This window comes from Myiozetetes cayanensis, unplaced genomic scaffold, assembly GCF_022539395.1.
Source record: "Myiozetetes cayanensis isolate MyiCay16 unplaced genomic scaffold, myiCay2020 scf4, whole genome shotgun sequence".
Taxonomy (NCBI): Eukaryota; Metazoa; Chordata; class Aves; order Passeriformes; family Tyrannidae; genus Myiozetetes; species Myiozetetes cayanensis.
The window spans coordinates 62,515,870-62,542,479 of record NW_026087631.1 but is presented as its reverse complement, the minus strand read 5'-3'; the positions used below and the strand labels follow the sequence as shown (position 1 = coordinate 62,542,479).

At 38.8% G+C, this 26,610-nt stretch overlaps 1 protein-coding gene across 2 annotated transcripts in view; it reads right to left on the bottom strand.

The window, feature by feature from the left end:
- The window catches only part of ZFR (zinc finger RNA binding protein), a 45,313-nt gene that overhangs the window by 8,512 nt on the left and 10,191 nt on the right, over positions 1–26,610 (bottom strand). For both annotated transcript variants that reach the window (XM_050328868.1, XM_050328869.1), the window contains exons 3-15: positions 20,090–20,372; positions 18,542–18,686; positions 17,574–17,792; positions 16,232–16,482; positions 14,618–14,809; positions 12,201–12,489; positions 11,093–11,286; positions 9,616–9,735; positions 8,959–9,104; positions 8,408–8,570; positions 6,650–6,855; positions 6,279–6,429; positions 4,738–4,879 (exon numbers count right to left, since the gene is read on the bottom strand). In XM_050328868.1, the coding sequence (XP_050184825.1) occupies positions 4,738–4,879; positions 6,279–6,429; positions 6,650–6,855; positions 8,408–8,570; positions 8,959–9,104; positions 9,616–9,735; positions 11,093–11,286; positions 12,201–12,489; positions 14,618–14,809; positions 16,232–16,482; positions 17,574–17,792; positions 18,542–18,686; positions 20,090–20,372 (2,501 nt within the window). The remainder of the gene's footprint in view (positions 1–4,737; positions 4,880–6,278; positions 6,430–6,649; positions 6,856–8,407; positions 8,571–8,958; positions 9,105–9,615; positions 9,736–11,092; positions 11,287–12,200; positions 12,490–14,617; positions 14,810–16,231; positions 16,483–17,573; positions 17,793–18,541; positions 18,687–20,089; positions 20,373–26,610) is intronic.

Here is a 26,610-nt window from a genome sequence, read left to right as displayed (position 1 = left end):
CATCAACCCAGCAGGAAGATCAAGAGCATGTTGTACTTCAGCTCTGAGGTGATTTTCAAATGCATTGCGGATTATGCAATGCGCGGCATTTCTTTATTTAAGCTAACACTGGAAAAACACATATGCCCTAAAATTAAATTCTGAAGGAAGGATGGTTGGACACAGTGCACCAGCACAAAGAACACAAGACAGAAGGAACACAAAAATCCACTTTAACCAAGCAGAAACATTCAAACTTAGTTTCTTGCAAATTTTAATGGTCACTTGTTATTTGGGACCTATTCTTAAAAGAAAAACTAAATATAACATCTTAAAAGCACTAGATGTTTAGTAATGATGTTATTTTTATCATACCTTAAACTTGAAATTATTTTGCTTTAAAAACCTGACTAAAGGAATGTGAAATGTTTTTCAATATTACAGAGTTCCATTGCTTTCTAATATCCTCTCTTACTCATATAAATAAAATTCCTCAGCCCATAATACATGTGATGTGTTCCAGCAACACTTTGGATCTGAAAAGGGTCTGCTATACATAAGATTCAGAAGAAAAAAGAAAAGCAAGGGATAGTCTAAAAAACAAAGCAGAATGCCTGAAAGATAAAGAAAATATAGTAGACTTTGTGTACTTAAATATTCAGAAAAGGATTTAATTACCAAACTGACTGTTTTGCTACTAAAAACAAAGGGATCACAGAAGAGGTTTAATCAGTGAAACTGGGACCACTGAAAAATATGAAAGGGTATCCACAGGCTGAAAATTACATGGGTAGAATCAAATCAGTGATCACCTTTAGAAGTTGTTTTAGTAATTAACAAAATGGCTATTGGGACTATTAACAAAGTATTATTGGCAGCATAACTGGTGATACACCAGATAAATTGAAACAAAAAGCTCACTCAATTGCACTCATTTCACAGGAGATGCCTGTATGGAGCAATATAGTTTACTCCAGAAAGATATAAATTTAGCTAATCCAGAGAATACAATTTAAAAAAAAAAGAGACTTATGAAACACGCCTGCAATAATAAGCTTTTAGGGATGTTGCAGAAATATGCTCTGAAACCACAAATGTAAAATAAATAGTAGGATACTTTACAGCAGCAAACCCCCCTGAATTAACATGGTGGTATAGCTCTGTAATACAGTAATTAAGTTTAATGTGAAGTACTACATTCAGATTTGAGCATTCTGATTAGGCAGCCCCATTGCACAGGGATAAAAAGGGGAGGACTTCATAAGAACAAAGTTGAGAAGTACAAAGGTATCTTCTAACACAGATATTCCAACTTACATACATGTTGGAGTAGAAAAATTAAGATCTGCACTAACAAGGCAATTACAGAGCAAACGGAGACACTTAAAGCAGTGTTTCTTTTACAAAAACAAAACGAATGAAGAAAAACCCAGCATAATAATCCCCTCCAAACCCAAACAAGAGGGGTGCCAGGTAAGCTAATGGATGAAAGGAGTACAACCCGGATATAAGAGACAAGGAGAACATCCTGAGAAAACTCACAGCAGGAAAAAGTGGAAAAGTAAGGCTGAGAAAATAAAAATAAAAACATGTGTTGTTGGGCCTACTAGCCTAATCAGTCAATTATTTACTTTCTAAAACTAATATGCAAATAGGTGACACTGTGCAAACTTTTAGCACAACAATTCATTAAATAATTTTAAACTTTACTTCTGCCTTCCAAAAACTTTATTTTGGAAATAATTTTACCAAGAAGTGCAGTTTAAAATGCACAGAAAAGAATCTTACTCAGTGCTGGAAATGCCCATCTAAAATGGACTACTAATTGCTATTAAAAGAACATCTTTGAAAGTTAAAAAGACTCTGAAAGTCAGAAGCTGCTGAGGCATGTATTGCACATTGACTGAAAAGATATATCAAGGGAACTCTTGTAATATTTAATCTGTGGATTTTTGCATATGTTTCACATTTCAGGATTAACCCCTTAAAGACTATTTAACTAAAATCAGATGCCTAACCTACCACCCTGTTAAACTAAGACAAAACCTGAATTAATTTACAAAATATGGGCACAAATTCTTACCCTGTATAACTTACTACTAGTCTAAACATAAGGGGTTAATCTTCAGTTAGACATGCTGTGTCCACACTACCTCTTCATTAAAAGTTAACAGGTGTATCAATTTAGGTAAGTTTTATTATGTGAAATACATTTTATCCAGTCAACTATTTCAAGACTAGTGTGAACACTGCTTAATTCTAGGAGAGAGACAAAGACGAAAAGAAAAAAAAAAAACAAAACAAACCAAACACAAAGTAACAGTAGATGCTAGGACTATGCATCCAAACCCCTCCTTTGTAAAGCATGGCAGGTGTGACACTGAGCTTTAGAAAACCTTGGTCAAAAATCCTTCCGATGTCTTGGCAGCCACCCCTGACAGGAATCAAGTACCTCTGCTAGAAGGCTTTGGACCGGGGCTGTTAGCTAAGGATAAAAAAGACACACGCGCACACACAGATTCTTTGTAAGTATGTACACTTTGTTTGCTGAAGGAAGACTCCACAGCAGGGGTCAGAGCGCTTGGAATATCAGATTCAGGAAACTGTCAAACGCACAACACTGTAAGAAACAGCAGCTATGCGGTTAACAATTTTATTTCACTGTTTTGGTGGGGGTTTGTTTTAGCCTTTCATCATGTAATTACATGTCAAACATGATTCTACTCCACGTGCAAGACTCAGTCTCATCTTTACTCGAACTGGTTCTTCCGGTAAAGCCTTCCTTATCACCTGAACTAGCTCCCCAAGCGGGCTAAAAAAATGAAAACTTTAAACCAATGTAAGACACAGAGCATGAGAAGTTGCAGTAAGAAAAACACAAACACATACTGTTACTCTGCAGCAAATAAGCAGCAGTCTTCGCAACAAGGAACTCCTTTGCTGCAATAATTGACAATTCAGTCTTCTATTTGCTCCAGTTTCAAAAGTGAACTTTTCTGCCCATCCATTTTATACTGCTCAGTGTCTTGAAGAGAAATTTACCTTGACTTTGTTTGCCTAGAGGCAGTACTGCATTCAGCAGTGAATAAACTCACAAAGATAATTTAACTCAAGTGTGGGTCAGACAAAAATAAAGATTTGTTTCCTTTTGGTGGCATAAATTAAGGGATTGATGATAGTAATTTGAAAGTCTTTTATTTTTAGTCCACATCATGGAATTTTAGGCCAGAAATCACTTATTTGAAATTGAGTATCGTAGCAGGAATCAATATTGAACTTTTGCACAGTACATCTAGAAATAAGCATGGTGTTTAAGGGTAATTTCATTTAATAGTTACTCTAATTTAATAATAAAATCTTTTAAGTGAATGTATTCTTTATAAACTTTAATATGGGAAGTCAGATTCAGGCCAGAGTCACGTTACACTTAGATTGTCAAAAAACAAGTAAAATTGGTTGGGTGTGACAGTACATGTTACAAAGCCTTTATAGCTAGGAATAATATGCACAGCTTAAAAATTATGAACAAAGCACTCTAAGACTCTTTGGAAGTCATCCAAACCACAGAATGCATCTTGAAATTTTTCTTTCTTGAGTATGCAGGATGACTGTGTTAATATAGCTTGCTTATAATGCACTAGGCACAACTACAGGACATTTACTAATGCAATATAAAAACCTCAAGTATTTTTAGAGGACACGTAATGATGAGATGAAATAAAGAAACCTCCGTGGCTTATATAAATACGTATATACACAAGCACATGTATACATACACACATACAGTTTCTTTCAACCTGCATATGAGATGTGTTAAGACCGCCTCAGACTTCCTATTTGTAGGTTCACTGTCAAACACCAGAACCCTGTTTGCTATGATCACTTTCAACTATGAAAATACAGGATTAAAAGGAAACAAAAGTTAATTTTATCTGACCCGTAAATAAAAAGAACCAATGTACTGCAGACATTAATCATGCTTGTTGGCTTAAAAGCTTTTGGAGCTTTGAAAGTGTTACAGAACAGACCCTAAAGCAACACTGCTGGCACCAGAGAAACTGTGGACTTCAGAAATGAAAATTGATTTACAAGCTCCACCTTCTGCTTCAGCTCAACGACAAAGCCATTTCTTATTGTACTAGTCTGGGTTTGCCAGTTGGATAGAAGACTGATAGTAATACCAGGAGCCTAAATATACTCAAAAAGCACTCCAGACCCAAAAAACAACCTCAGAGAGCTGGAAAAAATCGCATTGTCTTTTAACGTTAGAAGTACTGTTACCATCAAAAGTATTATTGAAAGTGCATTTTAAGTGGCACTGCTCTTTGGAATGACTAAGTGATGGTAATGCTGATCCAGTTTAAACCCAAAACCCTGTCATTTGATTTTCTAAAACCATACAATCTTTCTCTTAAGGCAAGACTGATCTAGGAAGTCAGTTGACAGCCACTTGGAATAAAATACTTCGTTTTCCACATAATTTTACAAGAGGGAGAAAAAGTCAAGTTTGTACCTTTTCCAGAAAGCTGAGGTTGGACATAAAGTTAAAAATTTTAAAAATTAAATAAAAGCATCATATACGCATTTATTTTAACCAACTGTTCTCTACCAAGACTGGTTGTTGAAAAACAAGGTTTCAATCAAATACATGTGCCAGCATGTTGCCTTCCAGGACCTTAATGCCATCGTAAGCAGAAATAGATAAAACATTAAAAAAAATGGATGAGAAAAAAGTAACATCTTTAACAACTTCCCAACCTCCATCCCTCATGTTCTCTTCCCGAATGACTGGAGATGTCAGTGTGATTGTAACTTGCATTTTGGGTTCCACACACGAATTTAAAATTATTGCTGCTTCTGGGACTGCACACTTGATATCATATTTCTCAGGACTTATTACCTAAATATTGAGAGACAAAAATTTCTGTTAGCATGTGGTCAATAAAAACGTGGGGAAGAAAATGGACTCCAACATAGTGTTTTTTAACAGAAAGACAGAAACATAACATAATTATATGAAGCAGATACCTGTGTAGTCATAGAAACCACAGTACACACTATAAAGATATACACATATCTGGACTTGCGTATTGTTTCCAAATAGTTAATGAAAACACACAACAGTAACCAAGCACGCAAAAGAAAAAAAAACTACCCAGAAAGGAAATTCAGATACAGTTACATAATGAGAATCTTGACGGTGTTTGAGATAAAGAAAAGCCTCAGTGCCATTTAGAACGTCAGCAGGTTGTTTCTCATTGGAATATGGAAGCCTTTAAAAAGCAAAGATGCAGTGGTTGTTTTTCAAGCTCACAGTTTCAGGATGGGTACTGCTAGGTACATCCTATGCTCGGCTATCACAACATGCTAAGAAAAAACAGCAAGATAAACACCACGGGGAAAAAATGTAAGAGTAACTGAACAAGCCTGTTATTAAAAATTGCTTCTTGCAACTTAATAGCCCCAAAAGAAAGCTGCCAGGACCTCTGTGACATTCTTCCACAAACTACATAGACAAGTGACATCTCCACAGACAGCCCAAAATGTGCATTCTTTTTTATTTGACTTCTGTTCTGTTACTTCAAACAAGAGTAAACCTGAGACTATTTTTTAATTGATCCTGCTAAAGCTTCTACCATGCCAGTGATTCCGTCAAGCAGTTTACCAGACTGCAGTGAAATACTATTGGTGTGACAGGGACTTTATAGTGACACTGGACAGGCTTCGTTCAGCAGAGAGAAGAGAGAGACTTCATTCTTAACTTTCCTTCCTTGTGGAAATACCACAAATGGTTTATATTAATTTCACTGAATGGTCTTAGGACTGCATGTTTGTTTTTTTAAAGGTCCAAATTACACATAACACCATACAAGACTAAGCTAACTGTGGACCTACAAAGCACTGACACAAACGGGAAACAAGATATAACTACAAAAAGACTGGCATTAATGGAGAACTTGACCTTCAGGCACCAAGCTTCCTGTAACGCTGCTCAGATTACCTCTACTGCTGCTGATAACTGAGTAATAGTCTTTCTTGTGCTAATTTCTATTTTCCATTTAAATAAAATCTAGAAAATGATGACTGGTACTACACCACTAGAGTGCACTCTTGTATGGACACAATACAGAGAAAGCAGAATATGCAGCAGTCTCTGACTTCAGATGAAAACACTTAAAAAATGGAAAGAAACTGAATCAGAGCTATGAAATGTAGCACAGTGAGCCCTACTGACATGTGACTTGACTTTTACAGCACTTCTACAAAAATTCCAATCCAAACCCCAGAATTCTACTTACTGCCAGTTGCTTAGGAAGACTTTCAGCAATACGACTGAGCAATGACTTTGAAGGTTTCTCAGCACATAACAAAACAAGATTGACATTTCGGTCTCCACGGAGCAGCAATCCTTTAGCCAAAACGCCTACCCGCAGAACTCCCTTCAAAGCTCTGTGAATTACAGTTAAAAGTTGTATTTAAAACAACAATTTAAAAACCTTGAAAATAATCCTGAACATAGAGAAGTGAAATAAAATAGTATTCCACATACATCTGGGACCATAGTGACATACACTGTATAAAAACCTAAAGAGAAGAAAATCCCTTAAGCACTGATAACAGGGTAAGGAAAAACAATGACAGTCTTAAAAAGTAATAAAAAAAAAAATACCTGTCTTTACTGCCATCCTTTTTGTCATCCCCCTCTTTGTTCTTGCTTTTTTCCAGATCAGTCATGCTGTCAGAAACAAGTTTCAGAGCACGCTCAGTAATAGAAACAATTTTTTGGACTGCCTGAAGTTCCTCCTCCGTTGGATATATAGCAGCATGCTTGGTCATCACGTAGCGGTCATCAGAGGAGTCAGGGCGGCGCAGAGGCTGCACAGACAAAAAGGTGTATTTCTGAAACTTGAGTGCACTTCCAAGTAGTGATCAAAGCCCAAACATGTGGCTAAAAGAATAGAATATTCAACCCTAACATCACTGAAATGTAACAAACATGAAGTGTCCTTAAACTACACTGGTCACAATCAACAGTGTCTGAAAAGATATGAAATGTGTCAAAATTAAACAAATTACAAATTCCAGGATCAGAGGGACCTCCGCCAAAAAAAAAAATCTCTTGTCTTTCTGTCAACTGGGAAATACTTGCATACTCATGCAAAATAAAGTATCCATGATTACTTTCATACAATACGGGATCTCAGGAAGTTGTATAGTCCAATGTCCTGCACAAAACATAGCCAGCTGTAAGACCGTATCACACTGCTCAGGGCTTTAGCCTATTGGTTTTTGAAAACCACCAAAGATGGAGGCTGCACACCATTTGCATGAAAAAACATGATTTCTGGTTTTCAATCCGAACCACTTTTGACTTGGCTCAAGCTGGATGTGTCTCACTCTCTCATGGTTGTAAAAAGCCTGGCTCCATTGCCTTTATAATGCACACGTAACAGAGGGCTGTTAAGTCCCACGGAAACTCTTGCTTCTCCAAGCTGAGTAAGCCCAGATCCCTGTCTCTCAGGGCAAGCATTCCAGACCCCTGACCATCCCGGTAGCCCCACACTGAACCTGCTACAGTTTATCGTATCTTTCTTCTATTGGCAAGCCCCAAAGTAAACGCAGTATTTCAGTTTGGTTCTAATGAAAGCTGATCACTTCCTTTAACCTCTTGATTATGTTCCTGTTAACCAAAGCCCAGGTTGCTGCTGGCTCTGCTGCCAGGCCACACTGCTGACTCACGTTCAGCTTGCTATTTGCCAAGACCCCCAGATCCCTTTAAGCAGAGTTGCTACCCAGCCTGTATCAGGGCATGGGGTTATTCCTCTCTGAGTGCACCATTAGGCATCTGTCCTTGCACAGTTCCCTAAAGTTCCATTCCTCCAGCCGGCCTAAGTCCCTCATGATGGCAGCCTTGCCATTCTCAGCCATTCTCCTCATCCCAGACTGGTTCAGTTTCATGTCAGTTGCAAACCTCAGGAGTGTGCACTCACCCCATCACCCTTCAGATCACCCATAAGGTCCTTTTTGGACTAACCCCAGGATAAAACTGTGTGGTATTGCACTCCACACAGGTAGAGTGTGATTCACCACCAAGCACTACCCTTTGAGACTGATGATCCAGCCACTTTTTATCGAAGTATTTGTCCACAAATCGTACAATGCAGTCAAATAAAACTACAGAAGTCTAATGTGACTTGTATTTCCGAAGAAACAATATTTAAGGCATTCTCTTGTCAGTTCAGTGGACTTATTTTGGATGACAGGTCCACCTACACCATTTCACTGGGATACAATTTCTTTTTCACTTTCGCAAATCCTTTATTAAGAAACACCGGAGACAAGTGAAATAGCACCGAATAATTTGTAATTCTTAACTGTGTCTCCTGGTAAGAATGATATATTTTTTTTCTCAATTTAAGAAACTCACAGCTGGTCCTTGAGGCTGAGGAGGCATTCCTGGTCTAACTCCCAGCAGGCCTAGAGGTCCTGGAGGACCATGAGGATATCCTCCATCTGGTATTCTGCGACGGTCATCCCAGTGGTGCTGCTCTTCCTCCATTCTCCTCCAGTACATATCCTCTTCATATCGCCTGAAGTGCAATAATTAGTGTTCTCTTTATATAGCAGTTAATACCTGCAGCCATTCTAAAGAGATTCTTGCATGTCCTCACCAACTACTTTTTAGTAGTCCTAAGAAAATAACAGTGAACTCCAGAGGGCAACTAAAATGAATTATTATTCTAAAAGTAGGTCTGAATTTACAGCAAAGTAATTCTAACAACTCTGTGTTCCTCGGACGGATTGAACAATAACAAACAAAAACCCCAGAGAGATAATAACAAAACTAATTTAAACCAAGACATACAGAGGTCCTCAAAGAAGTATTCAAAATAATTAACTACTGAATTTAGTTTCAGACAATCTGACTACAGCTTTGTCTCATTCATTCATTCATTCATTCACAAAACAACGCATTACCTCATTTCCATCCTCCAGCGTTCCTCCTCTTCTCGCCTTCTCCAGTATTCTTCTTTCTGCATCTGTTTCCTCATCTTCTCTTCTTGTATTTTTCTTGCTCGAATACTGGGCTTTACTTCTACTTGTAAGTCTGGGTTTACTTTTTTCTAGTTCAAAAATACAATTAATTAAATGTTGACTTCCTCTTCTCATCTCAAGATTACAGAGCTGCTCTGACATACTTAACAAGCCCTACTCGCCTACAATAAAATCAAGGAGAGTAAAATGCAGTTTTAGAGTTGCATGAATGCACTTCTCACTAAAAAAAATCCGCAAACACTTGTTTGTTAATGTTTTCACGAAGTGTGTATATGGTTTATCCTGAAAAAAACCTTGAGCAATACTGGTTTACACTATTTGAAATTCATGGTAAACAGCATAAAGAACCTATTGTTGCTTGCATACTACAAGCAATGTTCAAAACATCTTAAAAAACCCAAACCAAAACAGTTTCACAGTGTGCATTATTTTTTAAAGACTATACTCCCTAGGAAATGTATTTCTCTAGGGTGGTTTTTTTTTATATATGCCTTCTTTCTTCCAGCCTTTAAATGTGAGAGCACGTGATCAGTGACATCTTGTTGATTTTCAGAGAGAAGCATCAGCATTTCTACCAACCTTATATTGGAGTCTGTGCCGCCTCCCTTTCAAGTGCATCTCCTTGGCATTGGGATCATTGAAACTGCATTCACAGAGTTTACAGTGAAAGCGGATCACCTTTCCTTCATCATTCCTTACCTGGAAAACAAAGTTGTAACACATTCTGGCCTTTTATTTTCTTTTTTTTATAAAGCTGAGGTAAAAATTAATGATCCATTAAACTAATTATCCAGTGATGCTGGATAATATCTACCTGTCTCAAAACATGCTAAGAAGTTCACACAATGACTGAAAGAAGGTAAAGTAGAACTTTCAATGCTGACAGACCACCATTGTCCATTCCAAAGACTGCACAGCTTTAAATTCAAGCCTGAACATACCAAGCTGAATAAATTATAAACCTATATACCATTGTATATAATGCAAAATCTACACTAGACTTGATCCACCTTTCTCATGCCACTCACCTGAAGAATGCCTCACTGAGCAAAAAAGAAACATGCACAATGCAAAAGTGTAAACATATGCTCAAGCCGTTGCAGGCTTGGTGCCTTGTCACTCTTATCTTCAAGGAGGACTGAGGGAATTACAGATCAGTCAACCTCACCTTGATCCTTGGGAAGGTGATGGGAGTAGCTAACCCTGGAAACCACTTCCAGGTACAATAAGGGCAAAAAACCATCAGAAGCGGTCACCACGGCTTCACCAAGGTGAAGCCTGGCAGATGAAGGCAAGGCACTTCATATCATCTATTTGGACTTCAGTAAAGTCTTTGACACCGTGTCATCACAATATCCTCAAACGTAACCTATTAATGCACAGGTTGGATAAGGATAGAGTGAGGTGGACTGAAAGCTGCCTGAACGGCCTGGCCAATGGCAGCGATTAGCGGAATGAAGCCTAGCTGGAGGTTAGTAGCCAGAAGCGTACCCTAGGGATCAACACTGGCTCCAGTCCTTTTCAACCTCTTCAGGAATGACGTGGATGATTGGGCAGAGTGTATCCTCAGCAAGTTTGCTGATGACACAAAACCAAGAGGAGTGGCTGATATACCAAAGGGTTGCCCTGACATCCAGAGGGACCCTGACTGCCTAGCCTAGGGAAGAGGAGGTTGAGGAGGATGGGATCTTATCAATGTATATAAATACCTGAAGGAAGAAGGATGTGAAGAGGACAGAACCAGACTCTTTTCAGTGGTGCACAGTGCCAGGACCAGAGGCAATGGACACAAACCAAAACACAGCTGATTATTAGGAAACACTTTGTTATTGTGAGAATGACTGAACACTGGCATAGGCTGCCCAGAAAGTTATGGAGTCTCCATCCCTGGACATCCTCAAAAAACACCTGGACACGGTACTGGGTGACTGGATGTAGATGGCCCTGCTTGAGCAGGGGGCTTGAACTAATGACCTCAAGATGTCCCTGCCAACCTCAACCACTCTTCAATTATGCTTCACTAAAACAACTAAAATACACATTTTCACATTAATACCTCCTCCACATAGTCATGGCCCACTGGTTGGACATCACTTTGCAAGGCTGCAAGAGTTGTGGGAGTCACTGGTTCAGCTGCTGTGTCTGGTTTTACTTCCTGTGTTTGTACTGTAGCAGCAGGAGTTGTTTTAACACTTTCAGCTGATTTCATTTCTTCCATTTTACTTCCTGTTGTCTGAAGTTTGTTACCACCTAGAAATCAAAAAAAGTTAAATTAACTTTCATAAAATGAGAATGTAATTAAACATGGTGCGCATGCTGAAGGCTGTATTTGCAAATATCAATGGTCTGGCCAAACCATTATCAGTCTTTTAAAATCAGTTAATAAATAAAAAATTAAGGAGTTAAAAAATAAGTTTAGCAACATTCAAGTTACTTAAACACTAAAGTTTTTTATTTTAACAAGAAAAACTTTCGCTTTATAAAATTACTGTTTGGGGGGTCTTTTCCCTGTTTTTCTGAGAGACAGGACAGAATGGGAACAAATCAGCTGAAGATATTTTAATATCTTTTTTTGTCACTGTGCAAATGTATCCAAAAAAAGTACTTTAAACATTTTAATGTTTGTATTAGTGAAGGCAGTATACCCCTAGTGCTGCAACTGTGTACATCTTTCCTTGAAGAGCAGGATAGCTTATTGTGGAACAGCTGCTTCTCATCTCTGAGCGTCTGTCATGCTCAGTTCAAAGTTTCCATGGTTACATTTCCACTCTTACAAGGATGTTTTGGTTGCCCAGTTACCAACTGCCAACCTGCTGCAGGTGCCTTAACAGTCCAGGCTGTGAATTGAAATTAGGACCAGCTGGACTCCAAACTGCAATACTGCAGCAGCTACTACATAAGAAACCATAAACGTGAGGTTTCTCACGGAGGTGGGAGAAGCATTTTAGACAGGCCAGGTAGAGATAACCAGGCAGAAAACATCATAAATTTTGAAAAAAACTTTAATATACATTGCTATTCTCACCTGTCAGTAATTCCCTTAAATACAACTGAGTTACTCACGCCTGAAGCTAACTAAATTCATTTGTATTTCTGCACTCATACGTAAAAAAAACCTACAGAATAGGTTAGGTTTCAAAATAAAGACTGACTTCTGTACTTGCCAACAAAGTTAATTTTTGGTGTAGATATTTTCTTTACAGGTATATTAGCAGCAGTTGAAGATGTTTTGTTGTTGGACGCAGTGTTAAGTGGTGCATTTGTCGTGGGAGTAAGAATTTTCACTGCAGAGGATGCCACAGAAGAGTTCACAGTACTGCTGCTAGTTGCTATATTTGAAGCAGAGGCAGTTGGCTTGGATGCAGATGTGGATGTTGAGGAAGTCGCCTGGGTAACCACATTTGGTTCAGTTGAAGGAATGGGTTTGCCAAGTTTCGTGTGCAGCTTTACTACCTGTAAGTATGAAGAGAAATTCGTAATTCCAATTCATAATATTATCTCAATTATGTATCACAAGGATCAATATAACTAAAAAAGTTGCCTGTTGTTTTTTTACAAAAAGCAGTTTTAGCAAAAAAAAAAAAGAAAAGAAAAAGAAAGGACATTTGAAAGCTGTTTTCATTTACATTGCAAGGAAACAGTAAATATTTATGTCACATAGCTTACTTCCACGAGAAATTCAGGCATTTACTCCCACAGATGTGAGGATGAGAACAGAAACGGGTAAATTCCTATGTCAGTACAACTAAAGAAAACATTTTGTTTCCACTGTTTCAATGTTTTCTTGTCTGGTTGCTTTTTATTCTCCTCCAAAAGTGCAGCGCATAGAACTATTTTAGTTTCAAACAGTATTTGTTACTAATTAAACTATTTAAGTTATTTAATTACACTTGAACAACACTGTCTCTTTCAATTGCTACATTTTAAGAGTACTCATATTGAAAGAATTTCCAGTTTACCTAGCAAAACTGAAGAGCTTCCTTGGGCAAAAGGGTTTTTTTGTTTGTTTGGTTGGTTGGTTGGGTTTTTTTTAAGAGAAAAAAAGTACATGTACAGAAATAGTTAAGGAGGATGCAAGAAGTATTTCAGAGTTCTTTAGTATCTCTTACATAGTGAAGAGGTACATGCTTATTCTTAGAAGTAATAAGCAGAGGCCTTTTCACAACATGCCTGACAGATTAAGGCTTCTTTTTGGTGACTGCTGATCATCACCTGGAAAAGCAACCCACGTAGTCCATAAGAAAAAAACATGCAAAACCAAAACTAAAGATTGGATTTTTAAAATAGGAGTAAAACCAATACAAATCTCTGAGACATGCCTTAAATGCAAACACATATACACAAGCATGATATGCTCACAACTGTATAAATTAATTTCTTGGGTTTTTGTGCTTTGTTTTTATGTTTCCTAACAGAATACAGACATATTAATGTCATACAATACTATAAATTTAAGTTCAAGCAACTCTTTAAAACTACTTTTTTTTTTTCAGTAGAATGCACACAGCTACCAAAGAAACAAAGAGAGTGCTTTGAGATTTCATTTTTAGACTGGTAAGAATCTAAAATAGCAGTTAGTGACTACCTAGCAGAAGGAGAACACTATATCCAATTACATATGAATAACATATACTATACTCCATATAACTATGGAGTTATTGCGTACAACCCAAAAAGGTAATGGTCCAATTTATTAAAGAAAGAACAAAACATCAGACAAGTCTGTCTTACGGGAAATGTGTTTTAAATCTGCTATGAGATTTATTTCAATAGGAACAATGTTACTGATGCCTGTGTTCTGAGATGTAAAGAGCTATAAAAGCTGAGTACTAATACTGTATGTTAGTGACATTAATCTTTCCAGAGTTATGAGGAAAATCTGTAATATTAAACACATGTTCTACTCTACCACTGCATTTACTGTTGTATGGCCAAATTTAAAACACAGGTCACAATGTTTCACAATGCAGCCCAAAGACTTTATTTCAGAATGCCCACCTAAATGCATCCAAAACAGTAGGAAAAGCATGAGCACCAGAAGTCTTCCAAGCATATTCATTATGAAGTCTACTACAGGACATTGTTCCTTGCTCCCATATGACAATTTTCTTTGCAAGAATTACCAAGGAGTGATGTGTAATACTCCTGTTTCTTGGTACTGTCTCAGCTTACAGTGTTTCAGCACTGAAAGCTTCACAGCACCAGGAAAGTAGGATGAATCTCAAGAAGTCTTGAGGACAGTTAGGGGGTACAAGGATGATACCCTATGTCCTCCATGACTCTTTTCCTCATCTTATTCCTACAATTCCTACCCGTCTTATTCCTACAATTTACACACTTTTCCCAAGACATCCTCTTCTCATTGATGTCATGGCAATATTTTCCTCCCTTTCTTTCAACAAGGCCTTTCTAGTAGTGAGCATAAAGACAAGTTGAAACAAAAAGAAGTAATAAACATCTTTAAACAAAATAATCAAGTTATATTATTTCTGCATATCTTCTCCTTTCTTAAGATGAGAAAAAATGATGGAAAAAAACACAGACACTGTCTTGCATAGTTAAGACAAGAGAAAACTCTTACTTTCTGATGCTTGGCTCCACGGATATGGGCAGCATAAGCATCTGCCCCTGTACAAGACACATCACAAAGCTCACAGCGCAATTGATTCTGAGTTCCACGAGCAGAAGTACTGTTGTTATTGGTGTTCTGGGAAGCTTTCAATGCTGCTTCTTTCTTTTTGTGTTTCTGGCCTTCTAAGTGTTCTTTGTAAGTCTGTTTAAATAAACAATACACACACAATTAGCTGTCTTTGTACTGCTCTGGCATCATTCCTGTCAATACCTGTAATATGTAACATAGCATAAACCACACACTTTACCTAGGAAACACTTCCTACTCTGAACACGTCCTCTGTATGACACGTTTTCAGGTATTAATAGGCCACTTCTAAGACCAGTAAATTTTCTTCTCCACCGCCAGAATTCCACAGTTAGGTAAAACAATATAGGTTTTTCTTCTCTAAATTCTTCCTTCCCCAGCCAAGTAGTGGTCAACAGATATTACCACCAAAAACTTGGTATGAAAAGAAAACCACAGTTTCCTGCACTGCATTCAATTATTCTTGATTTTGTTTTTTCCTCTAAGACCACAGGGATCAAGTGTATCCAGATAAGGAGAAAAATCAATTTAAAAGAAGGTAGTGCATAAATAAAGCTGTATTGAAAATGTAATGCAGAAGTTGATCTGAGTTCCCATATTAACACTGGCAATCTAGAGAGCAGACATGGTGGGAAATAATGACAAGTTTATGTAAAAAAAAAAGGAACTTTTTAGCCAGACACACATGTAAACACTTCGCATGACTTGGTATCTTACTTTCTATGCACTTATATCCACTGTGAAACTAAAGTAGGATACTGGAATACAGGGTAGAATAAATTTTCAGGCTTACCACTCATATAATTTATGTAATTTCATAGCTTTAAAAAAAGTATTTTCTAAGAAGTTTGCTATGCTAAAGAAGTAAATCAAAGTTTCAAATAATTCTGAAGTCCAAAACACAGGTGAAGGTTCTCTGTACAAGCTCAGGGATCTATCCTTTTGTCTTCTCATAGGACCTTTTTCTATAATAGTGCCCATTTTCGTTTAATTATTCCTTTAGTACAAGTATAGAACCAAATCTTTAACACATTTTCCTGATTAGAGGGATGGAGCACTTCTCCTCTGAGGAAAGGCTGTGAGAATTCAGCCTGGAAAAAAAAATGCTTTGGCGTGAACCAGTGGGGGCCTTCCAGTATCTGAAGGGAGCTACAAGAAAGATGGAGAGGGACTTTATATAAGAGCATGGAATGACATGATAATGGGGGATGGCTTCTAACTGATAGAGAGCAGCTTAGATATTAGAAAAAAATTCTTTACTGTGAGGGTGGGGAGGCAATGGAACAATTTTTGTCCAGAGAAGTTGTAGATGCCCCATCCCTGGAAGTGTTCCAGTCAAGGCTGGATAGGGCTCTCAGCAACCTGGTCAGGTGGAAGGTGTCCCTGTCCATGGCAGGGGTGTTGAAACGAGATGATCTTTAAGCTCCCTTCCAACCTAGGCCATTCTACAATTCTAAGACTCTTAACAGGGTCACATTTTTAGCTGAAGAAATTATCAACGAAGTAGTATAGTAGAAAACTATATAACACAGGTACCTGTGGTCCAGCACAGCTGATCTTGCAAACATCACAGTAGTGGATCTGGGGCGGTTTGGGAGGTTGTTTTGGTTTCAGTTGCTTATTTTGGAATGGTGCCTTTTTAGTAAAGGTGGTCCCTGTCCAAGCAGCTGTTGCAGCAGCAGCAGCAGCTGCCGCCGCCGCCTGTTTCTGTTGCTGCTGCTGCTGCTGTTGGTAATAGGACGATGCGGCCGAATACACTGCAGCTTCGTAGCCAGAGTAAGAGGTACCTCACAGAACAAAACAAAACAAATGTTACATCACTGGGTATCATGGATCAACTACATAATACACCAATTCAAATCATGTTGCATAACAGAGGGGCAGGGCAAGATATAAATAATTTACTGAAATCTTGTCAGGCAGTCTGAATTTCGCTTCATGTTTCACAGTGCACAAATACAGAGGTAACAATTGTGCTGGAATTCAATTTTAGACATGTCTTTGCAGACAAACAGTTACATTAGATTTATCAAAGCATCCCTAAAGAACATCTAAAATTTCGTGGCACATCTGGTAAAATTGGGTATGACAGAACAAGAATTTCAGTGAAAGGTTTATCAAAGGCCACTTGAAGTCAGCAATCTTCCAGAACCACAGAACCAGATTCGCTGCTCAAGTTTCCAAATGGCAAGAAGGACTGATATTATGTAGAAGGAGGGGAAAAAATGAAGAAAAAAGACAGAATGTCTACTGCTATTATACCCTATTACACCAATTTAAGTTCTTTTAGTGCAGAGAAGCTGCTTGCTCACTAAAGCTTGGCTATGCAGTTCTTGATTTCTAGTATCATAGTTGAATAAATCAAGGAAACTGGTCTCTGTGTCAAGGAAGTACTAACAAAAGGTTCAAGGTAGCTGTAACATGCTAGCTGATTTCCACCTGGCTACAAAGTTAACACATTTTCCTCTGTAACTACTTTTTGGTTCTTAATGGTTGAATGAAAGTATTTTAAAAGATTTATATTGAACTGCTCCTCTCTGTCTCTGTAACTGCATTCTCCCTTCTCATTTCCCCAGGGTAACATTTGTGTGGATGTATTTCCTTATTTTTTCCATCCCCCATCTTTTCCTTTTGAAACCTCACAGTAAGTCACCATTCATGTAGCAATGCCATTTGTATACTCTCAGATATAACCAAAGAGGCACGTAAGACATCAAACCTCTTCTAAAGATACAACAGAATTACGATAATTTAACTGGTTGATATTTCTCAGTAGACTATGAGGTAACTGAACATGAACTGCTAAAATTCTGAGTATTGAAAGCCTCTCCAGAAACAACTGCAAAAATCCCAGTAGCAAAATATGGAAAATTCTTACCAGAGTACGTCACTGCTGTTGTACTGTATGTCGCACTTTGAGTGTAGGAGGGAACAACAGTGGCTGCAGCTGCCACCGGCTGCACAGTCGAGGACACCGGATAAATGGAAAACGTAGTTGTTGCTGGACTTGGGGTTGCAGGTTTTATAGCTGTCACTTGTCGTGTTTGCTGGGCTTGGGTGTACTGAGTTGCCCCTTGGCTATATCCTGCTTTTGGAGCTAATTAGGATAGAAAATATAAGTGTACAAAGATTGATGGGTTTTAGTTGAATGAAATGCAAACCATATTACAGGATAATTAAAAACATGCTGGTAAACAAATGTGTAAAAAGTGGGGCCTTGTTTTGGTTTCTTTGTTTCACTTGTTTTGCTTTTTAGGGTTGTGCATTGGGTTGTCATGGTTATGCACTGCATACCATGTATCATGCAATGATTTAACCACGTCACAGCTCACACTAGTAAGCCTCAAATTTATTATTTATTTTTAATGGTCTTACAATGTTTTTAAACAACCTTGTCATCCAATGGTTTTACTAAACCAAAGCACAAACCAAACTTTCCTCTTATTTCTAAGTGAAGTAAAAAAAACTAAATAGAATTGATGACTTGTAGCCATCATGATGCAAAAGAATTACACAAATGAAGTAAGTGAAGAATTAAAAGAGTAATTCTAATCCAGTTATCATCTGAACCTACTTCAGCAAGGTTTCTAGATAAATCAATAAGAACTTTGCCTAGAGGTATGTTTTGAGTCTACTGAGTAATAATCCAAACCCAAGAGTAATTGCCAAACCTTATGGCAATGTCACAATAACGTTGAAGCTCTGGATGCAGGAAATTTTTCAGCACATTGACAGAGAGACTACACGACAAAACTAAGAAGTGAAATATTCAAACAGCTGTTTTTAAGGCATTAAAGCAGTTGACAGATTGAGAATAAGGAGAGCAGTGTGAACCGTGCCACCCACCTGTCTGGTAGTAGGACTCAGCCACTGAGGGCTGAGGCTGGGCAGCAGCCGCCACGGCTGCTGCGGTCGCTGTCGGCTGTTGATAGTATTGTTTGCTGTCATAAGCTACAGCTGGGGCAGTGGATCGAACGTAGGAATAGGAATCCTGAGAATTCAAAACAGAGAAACCACCTTTAGGTATCTGTCTAAAGTAATAGAAGTTGTTAGCATTTTCTTCTGGCCCACTAAAGTAGAATTAAAAACCTCCATCTATCTACAGAGTATATAAAATAAATGCATTAAAGAAATTAAATTTACATTTACACATACTTTAGGCCTGAAACAACCCTACTGGTCTTTTACAGACTTAACACAGGAATTTAGCTCATGCTATTACATCACTTTCCCTACCTAATTATTTTTGTTATTGAAAAGCACCTAATCTCACTAGTTTTTAATAATGACTGTATCAGATTCTATTTCTGTAAAATATGAAGTGAAAACCCTCAACAGATCTCCACAAAATGTGAATTTCTACAACCCCCATAAATTCACAAGGTTAGAAACATGAGCCTATATTGGTTTTAAAAATCCCATCCTTAACAACATTTTTCTTGGTTATGTTTCTTGGAGTGTGAAGGCGGTACTTTTAATGCCTTCTTCCCATTACAGAACCGTAATAACCTTGCTATAAAGGCAAAGTAAATAGCCCACTGCACACCTTTGAAACACAGGAGATGTCTAGTAAGCTTAGAAGGAAACGATCTGGAAGCCACTGTATATATATGTACATATATTCTCTAATCCTCACAGTGTTTATGGTAAAGCACAAAGAGTTGATCAGCTGAGGAGCAAAGCATGAATCACTAGAGCTGAAACATATTAACATATAAAAACCTTTTGCAATTCCAAAAAATGTAACAATAAAATTCTTTTCCCATCCAACCTGTGTAAACAGGAATTATTTTATTTATTTTGGGGTGTCTCTTTCTTGTCTATTAACTGACCTCATAATTACAATATGTATAAAATTACAGAAACTGTGCAAAAGAATTGAGAACATGCAGTAATAATACAGTGCTTTTAAACAAACTAAGCTGCTAATTAGAATCTAACTAATGCCTTGGTAAGTTTAGGACTAAAAAGCTGAAACAAGATACATTATTTCACGATGAAAAGGGACAAAGCTCCCATTTGCAGAAGACTGTATCAACAGGAGGTTAGGCAGAGATCTCACAGAGGGCACCAGAAAGCTATTTACAGAGTAGTTTATCTTCTAAGGCAATCTTCTATCCTCATAGGCTTGGTACTACAACTCCTATAGCACCCAGGAATCTAACAAAGGAACTCTTCTACCTCCACTGAAAATTTTTACTGGAACAGTCTTTTCAGCTACATCAGTTCCATGACCCATTTTACTGAATACCACTCAAACACCACTTAGCTGAGACAAGTCAGTGCTATTCTTTACAGCAGCAACTTCAAAAAAAAAAAATCACTTTTTTTTTTTTTCCAAACAGCCTTCCTCCTTTAAAATTATAACTTAAATATCACACAACAGGAACCCACCTGGTAATTCTGCGTGGTGACAGGAGGTGGTGGTGGTGGGGCCTCTTGCTGCCGCTGTGTGTAGCCATAATCCGTGGCTGTGTGTGCTGTGGGATACCCTCCGTAGGCAGCAGCTGTGGCAGCAGCTGCAACAGCCACAGGGGCTGGCCTGGCCACGGCCACCGTGGCTGCTGCTGGGGCATAGGCTGCGGTGACCGTGTGCGCAGCCACCGGCGCCTGGTGCACGGTGTAGCTGGCAACTGTGGTCGGATGGGAATAGGCTACACCCGAGGCTGGCTGCTGGCTGCATTGGGAAAAAAGAACAGTTAGTAAATGAATCCAACATACAAAGTCAATGCCCACACATTGCAAAATCCCAAATTTGACTAATACTTGTCTGTTGTACAGACAGACCAGGGGCAGCTATCTACCTGTGCATCTCTTATTACCCATCTGCCACCCTCATGAGAAAGACTATCGTTATGAAGCTTCTGTGGAGGGACAGATAGAATAGAATCGCAAAATGTTAAAGCATGGGAAGAGACCTTAAAGACAATCTAGTCCCAACCCCCCTGCTGTGGGCAGGGACACCTCCCACTAGACCACGCTGCTCAAAGCCTTAACCAACCTGGCCTTGAACACTGACAGGGTTGCTGCTTCCACAGCCTCCCTGAGAAACCTGTGCCAGTGCCTCACCAGCCTCACAGTAAAGAATTTCTTCCTAATATCTAACCCAAATTTCCCCTTTCAGTTTGTATCCATTACTCCTTGTACTATCATTACAGTTTCTGACATATGCAGGTGATGATTTTCATAGCAAGGGGACTGTTTGTGCTGGTTTTTTTTCTAAGCAGTGGAACAAGTCTTTCATTCAAAATACTGCAGTAGCTTTAAACTGTTATCTTTTCATGACTGGCATGAAAAGTGGTTTAGTGGTTCTTCCACAAAACTTAAGACGTGTCAAATTAAGAAGAACGCCACTTTTCTGTCAGAGCTTATTTATGACCTGTACTAGCATAATGTCTTCCATTACACCATATTCAAATAATGAGATTTTAAAGACTTTAACAAAAATCAGCTCAGATTTTGCTATTTCCTTAAACAGACACCTCTGATAGGGGACTTCTCCCTCAGAAGTCCCCACCTGCTCATGCAGAAGTCCACTGACACAACACGAAGCATCACAAGAACAGTCAGTCTTATCCAGCAAACTCACTGGCACCAGAGCTCTGGCAACCTTCCAGGCTCATGCTGCGACTAATCTGCCTCTCTAAAATTGCAGGTAGGACACTAATATGTGGATATTTACTAAGAAAGAGCAATACTAACAGCAGAAGTCAAAAATGATGGCTTCTAAGGTTTAATTGTTTGAACAGAAACTAGTATTATTGTCCTATACTGATGTGCAACTCTGCATGATGCTGTCCTATACTGATGTACAGCTGTGTTATCAGAAGTTTAGAAGAGTAATTTTGATCTTTAAACAAATAAAGCAAAGCAGGCAAAACACACCACCTGAAACAATGTCATCAAGTGAGGATTTAGTGATAATTCTAAATTTTTAGCATACTTTCTGTAATGTTGTTCAATAACAGCTAAAAATCTCTGTAAGGTTTAAAACTGTCATAGCACCATTAGAAGGTATTTCAAAAACAATTCCATGCCTAGCACAGAGTATCCCCGACTTTTCAGAAGAAAACAGAAAAATGAAATCTCATTTGAAGTAAACATACTCAGCAGCACTGTGGAACTGTAACATGGTTATGTTCAAAACCAAAAGGAACAAGTCACACTATTTTTTCCTAACGTCTGCAGTATTCCCTCTGACAGAAACAAAGCACCTTTTAACTGTATCTATTATTAGCTTTGCAAAAGACATTTCCATAATTCCCTTGTGTTCAGTATTTTAATTTAGTTTTAGAAAACCTCATCTTGTCATTTCAATTACAACAGAACCCATCCACTTCAATTAAACAAAATAAAACAACTGCCCCTCCCAATTCTCACAGCAGAAACAGAAAATTTTACTACTATTGGACTTATATGCCTGGACTCCACCTGCCTATCACAGGTCCCTCGGTGCTCAAAAGACCACTTGCATTCTATCCAATTTTAATCCAGTTGTGATCAAAATTGTACTCACAATTATGTTTCATGTTATTTTCAGTTTATTAGCCGAAGCATAAAAGGAAAAGACTAAACCACTTTGATGTAATTCCCACCACTGCTTGAAACAATTCCTCCTACCGGATGTACATAGGAAGATTCTCTGTTCATTTAAGGTGAGAATTGGACTCCACCACAAAATTCAGTAAGACTATGGTGGTAAAAGTGAATGACAAAGTCTACAAAATTAGGCTACATTATCTCCATAGCTAACAGAGTAGAAGCATAAAATACTCACAAATTCTGAAGTAATTATCACTATCATATATATTTCCTAAAACCACATTAAACTGTGTAAAAAGACAGCAGACTGTTTAACTCAGACTGCAGCAGAACACACCAACAGTCCAATACTGCCAACAAGGCAAATCTTGCTGCACGCTATGCTTTCCCAAACCTAACCCATCTTATTTCATCCCTGGTGCTAATTCTGCTACTTGTCAAGCCACTCAGTGCACTGATTTATTAACTCATTAATCTAGTACAAAACAATGAGAGGGTTTTTTGCTGGGGTCATTTTCTAACATGGCAGAAACGTTAATAAACATTGGCACTTACGAAGTAAGTCTGCTGAGTGCCAGAACCCTTGTAAGTAACATATATAGGAAAATGGGGAGAAAAGAGGAGCAGGAGAAAGATCTGTGCAGAAGCACTAGCTTGGCTCTTCCAAGTTTCACTGAGTTTAAGTCACTTTCACAAGATATGATACAGAGCTCACAACAAAGTTACAGTACCTGTCTATTTATCAAAGAAAATGCTTTTGTTCTCAGAATATGTATGACTAAAGATACCTGATAGTTTTCCATATTTAATATTGTGAAGATGTTATGATCATTACCAGTAGAGAACTATTAACAATATTATGGTACAGGTAGTTTCATTTTCTGTGCATCAAAATTCTTTATCATGGCACAGAATAACAGCCCAAATAATTTGATTTCTAAGGGTAATACAGTTCTATATCTACGTTAATTTTAGCAAATCTGTTTCCCTTGATTCTGCAACATCTGAGTTTCCAAGACTACAAGAAAAGTATTCTAGAACTGACTGCTTCTTCCTTCCTAAAAGTTATGTTACATTATGTTACAGAAACTCACAGTGACATCTCCTCTAAATTCGTGATATTCTTCTCCCCATGGTCTTTTAACATTAAGATGAGTAGACATTTTCATGGAATTAATTTACATAAAAATAACTTTGTGCCAACTTCTTCATTTAACTTACAAGAGTTCTTGTCCTTGTTTGGTGATTAGTGCCTTATCACTTTTGCGGAGATGAACTTACCTCCTCCTAGACTATTTTGCCAGACTTCCTATTTCAGTCTATCTTCATCTGCACACCTATCCTAGCATTGCCTTTTTTTATGGGTCCAATCTGCTTTATTAAGTAGGTGGAGCTTAAAATCACAGAATAATTTAGGTTTAACCAAAGATCTGCAAGTCATCTGTTCCTACCCAGTGCTCAAAACACAGTTTATTTCAAAGTTAGATTTCTCAGGGCTTTGTCCAGTCAGGTTCTCATCATCTCTAAAAATGAAGACTGCAAAACTTCTCTAGACAACCTGTTCCAGTGTGACATGGTTTAAGCTCAGCTGCCAACTCAGCCCCTAAAAGCCGCCCACTCACTCCCCCACAGTGGAAGCGGGGAGAGAACTGGAAGAGTAGAAGTGAGAAAGCTTGTCAGTTGAAATAAAATCAGTTTAATAGAGAAAGCAAAAGTCTTGCGCATAAGCAAAGCAAAACAAGGATCTGGCCAGGCTAGATCGATGGGCCGAGTCCAAAGGTATGAGGTTCAACAAGGCCAATTGCCAAGTCCTGTTCCTGGGTCACAATAACCCCAAACAGCGCTGCAGGCTGAGGGCAGATTGGCTGGAAAGCTGCCATGGAAAAGGTTCTGTCTGACAGCAGCTCAGCGTGAGCCAGCCTGTTCCCAGGTGGCCAATAAGGCCAATGGCAGCTGGCTTGGATCAGAAATGGTGTGGCCAGTAGGACTAGGGAACTAATTGCCCCCTTGTACTCAGCACTGGTAAGGCCACACCTCGACTCCTGTGTCAAGCTCTGGGCCCCTCCAAGAAAAACACAGGTGCTGGAGTGTGTCCAGAAAAGGGCAATGGATCTGTGGAAGGGTCTGGAGATAAATCCTGTGAGGAGCAGCTGCGGGAGCGGGGAGTGTTTAGCCTGGCGAAGGGGAGGCTCAAGGGGGACCCTATCCCTCTCCACAACAATGTGAAAGGAGGTTGTAGCCAGGTGGGAGTTGGTCTCTTCTCCCAGGGAACAAGTGACTGGACAAGAAGAAATGGCCTCAAGTTGTGCCGGGGAAGGTTCAGGTTGAAAATTAGGGAGAATTTCTTCACTGAAAGAGTGGTTAAGCATTGGAATGGACTGCCCACAGAGGTGGTGGAGTCACTTTCCCTCAAAGTGTTCAAGAAACAACTGGACATGGCACTTGGTGCTGTGGGTTAGTTGACATGGTGGTGTTTGGTCAAAGATTGGACTTGATGCCCTTGGAGATCTTTTCCAACCTTAATGATTCTATAATTCTGTAAATTCATCCACCACTTCCTATTGGTAGGCAGGTGCTCAGCCATCCCAGGAAAGCAGCGTTCCATCACGCATCATGGTTACTTGGGAAGACAAACGCCATCACTCTGAACATCATCCCCTTTCTCCTTCTTCCCCCAGTTTTATTGCTGAGATGGCCCCATATGGTATGGAATGTCCCTGCTGAAGGGAGGGAGAGTGAAAGGGAGAAAAACAGCAGTTCTCCCCCCTTCGAACTTTTCTTCTCTCTTCTGCGACTGCAGCTTTGACCTTGAAAGTTCTGTTATCTCATGGCTGGAATTCTTCTGTAGCAGTTTCTCGTCTAAGCAGTTCGTCTTTTAAACTTTTTTTTTTCTTCACTCTTTTACAGTAGAGAAAGGAGGCTTCAGTACTACACTCTGCTCTCTCCCTCGGCCCAAGCCGGGGAGGAGGGGGTCTTGGCCCTCCTCGGGCCCACTACTTCTCTCCTACATGGCTGCTGTTTTAATTTCAACTGCGCCACAACCTTCTCTTCCGTTTTCTTAAAGATGTAATTAGCAAAGGCGTCACTGAACTTTTTGATTGGTTTTTTGTCCGGAAATCACCTGGACAAAACCATCCTCAGCCCCAGGGATGGGCTGGTGGGCAAAACCACGACACCCTTTAGTGAGTTGGGGTCAGCTGTCCCAGCTGTGTCCCTTCCCAATTTCTTGGGCTTCCCCAGTCTCCTTGCTTGCTGATGGGGTGGGGTAAGGAACAGAAAAGGCATTGGCTCAGTGTGTCCTACTCAGTAGTAACGAACACATCTCTCTGCTATCAACACTCTTTTCAGAACAGATCCAAAACACTGTGAGGAAAATTAATTCTACCACAGCCAAAATCAGCACACAGTATTCGAGCACCCTGCCTAGAATTTTTTCCTTAGTTTATAAAAGTTCCAGTTTCAAAAGCAGATGAGCTCTAGACCAACATTTATATAAAGCAGATCCAGTTTCTGACCATTCAATTCAATGTAACTTCATGTAACTATTCTTACAGTCTTTAAATTTACTTTCAAAATAAACATAATTCTTTAAGAAGTTATGGGTACCTTCAAATTGTACTCTGCTGTATTGCTACTATACTACCTCTTCCACCAGAAGTTTTCATTCAAAAATAATACATTTAAATAATAACTACTCCTATTTTTTAGCTGATCATAATAACAACAGTGCTTCCCCACCACACTGACTTAATTTCTACTTTCTAGGAAAAACACATTCTTCAATGCTCATTTTCCAGTTCAGATATCCCTGTCATGGCATTTTCACTATCCCATCCAGAGCCGGGTTGCAGTGTACATGTTACACTCAATTTTTCTGCTTCTACTTCTGTAGGTATGTTTCAGTCAACTACAAAATGTCACCTGCAGGACCTCACCTCATGTGCTTTGTCTCTCCTTACCTGCTTTGTAGCTTCCACATGCCTATCTATTTACCCATGCTCACTACTTGCTTCCCTTAAACAAGGTCACCTCTATTCAAAAGTTTCACACCCCAGTGCACACTTAACTTGCCCTCATCTTCCACATCCTAACTAAGTAAACTCAAGAATGAGAGAATTCTTTATTCACAAATATTGTATTACAGTGCACAGAGATAATACAGAGGAAAGTATTTTTTGTAAAACACCTTTGTCTCAAATCTTTGAGTAACTTATTTTCTGATTCCTACTGACACTAACGATGGGAAATACTAATCTTTCTGTGGTGTTAGTATCCAAAAAAGTGCCATATTGTGAAGATAGCACTGGGAGATTAAATCTCGTGGATAAAACTGACTGCATTGAGTTGTGACTGCATCTCCTTCTCCAACAGTA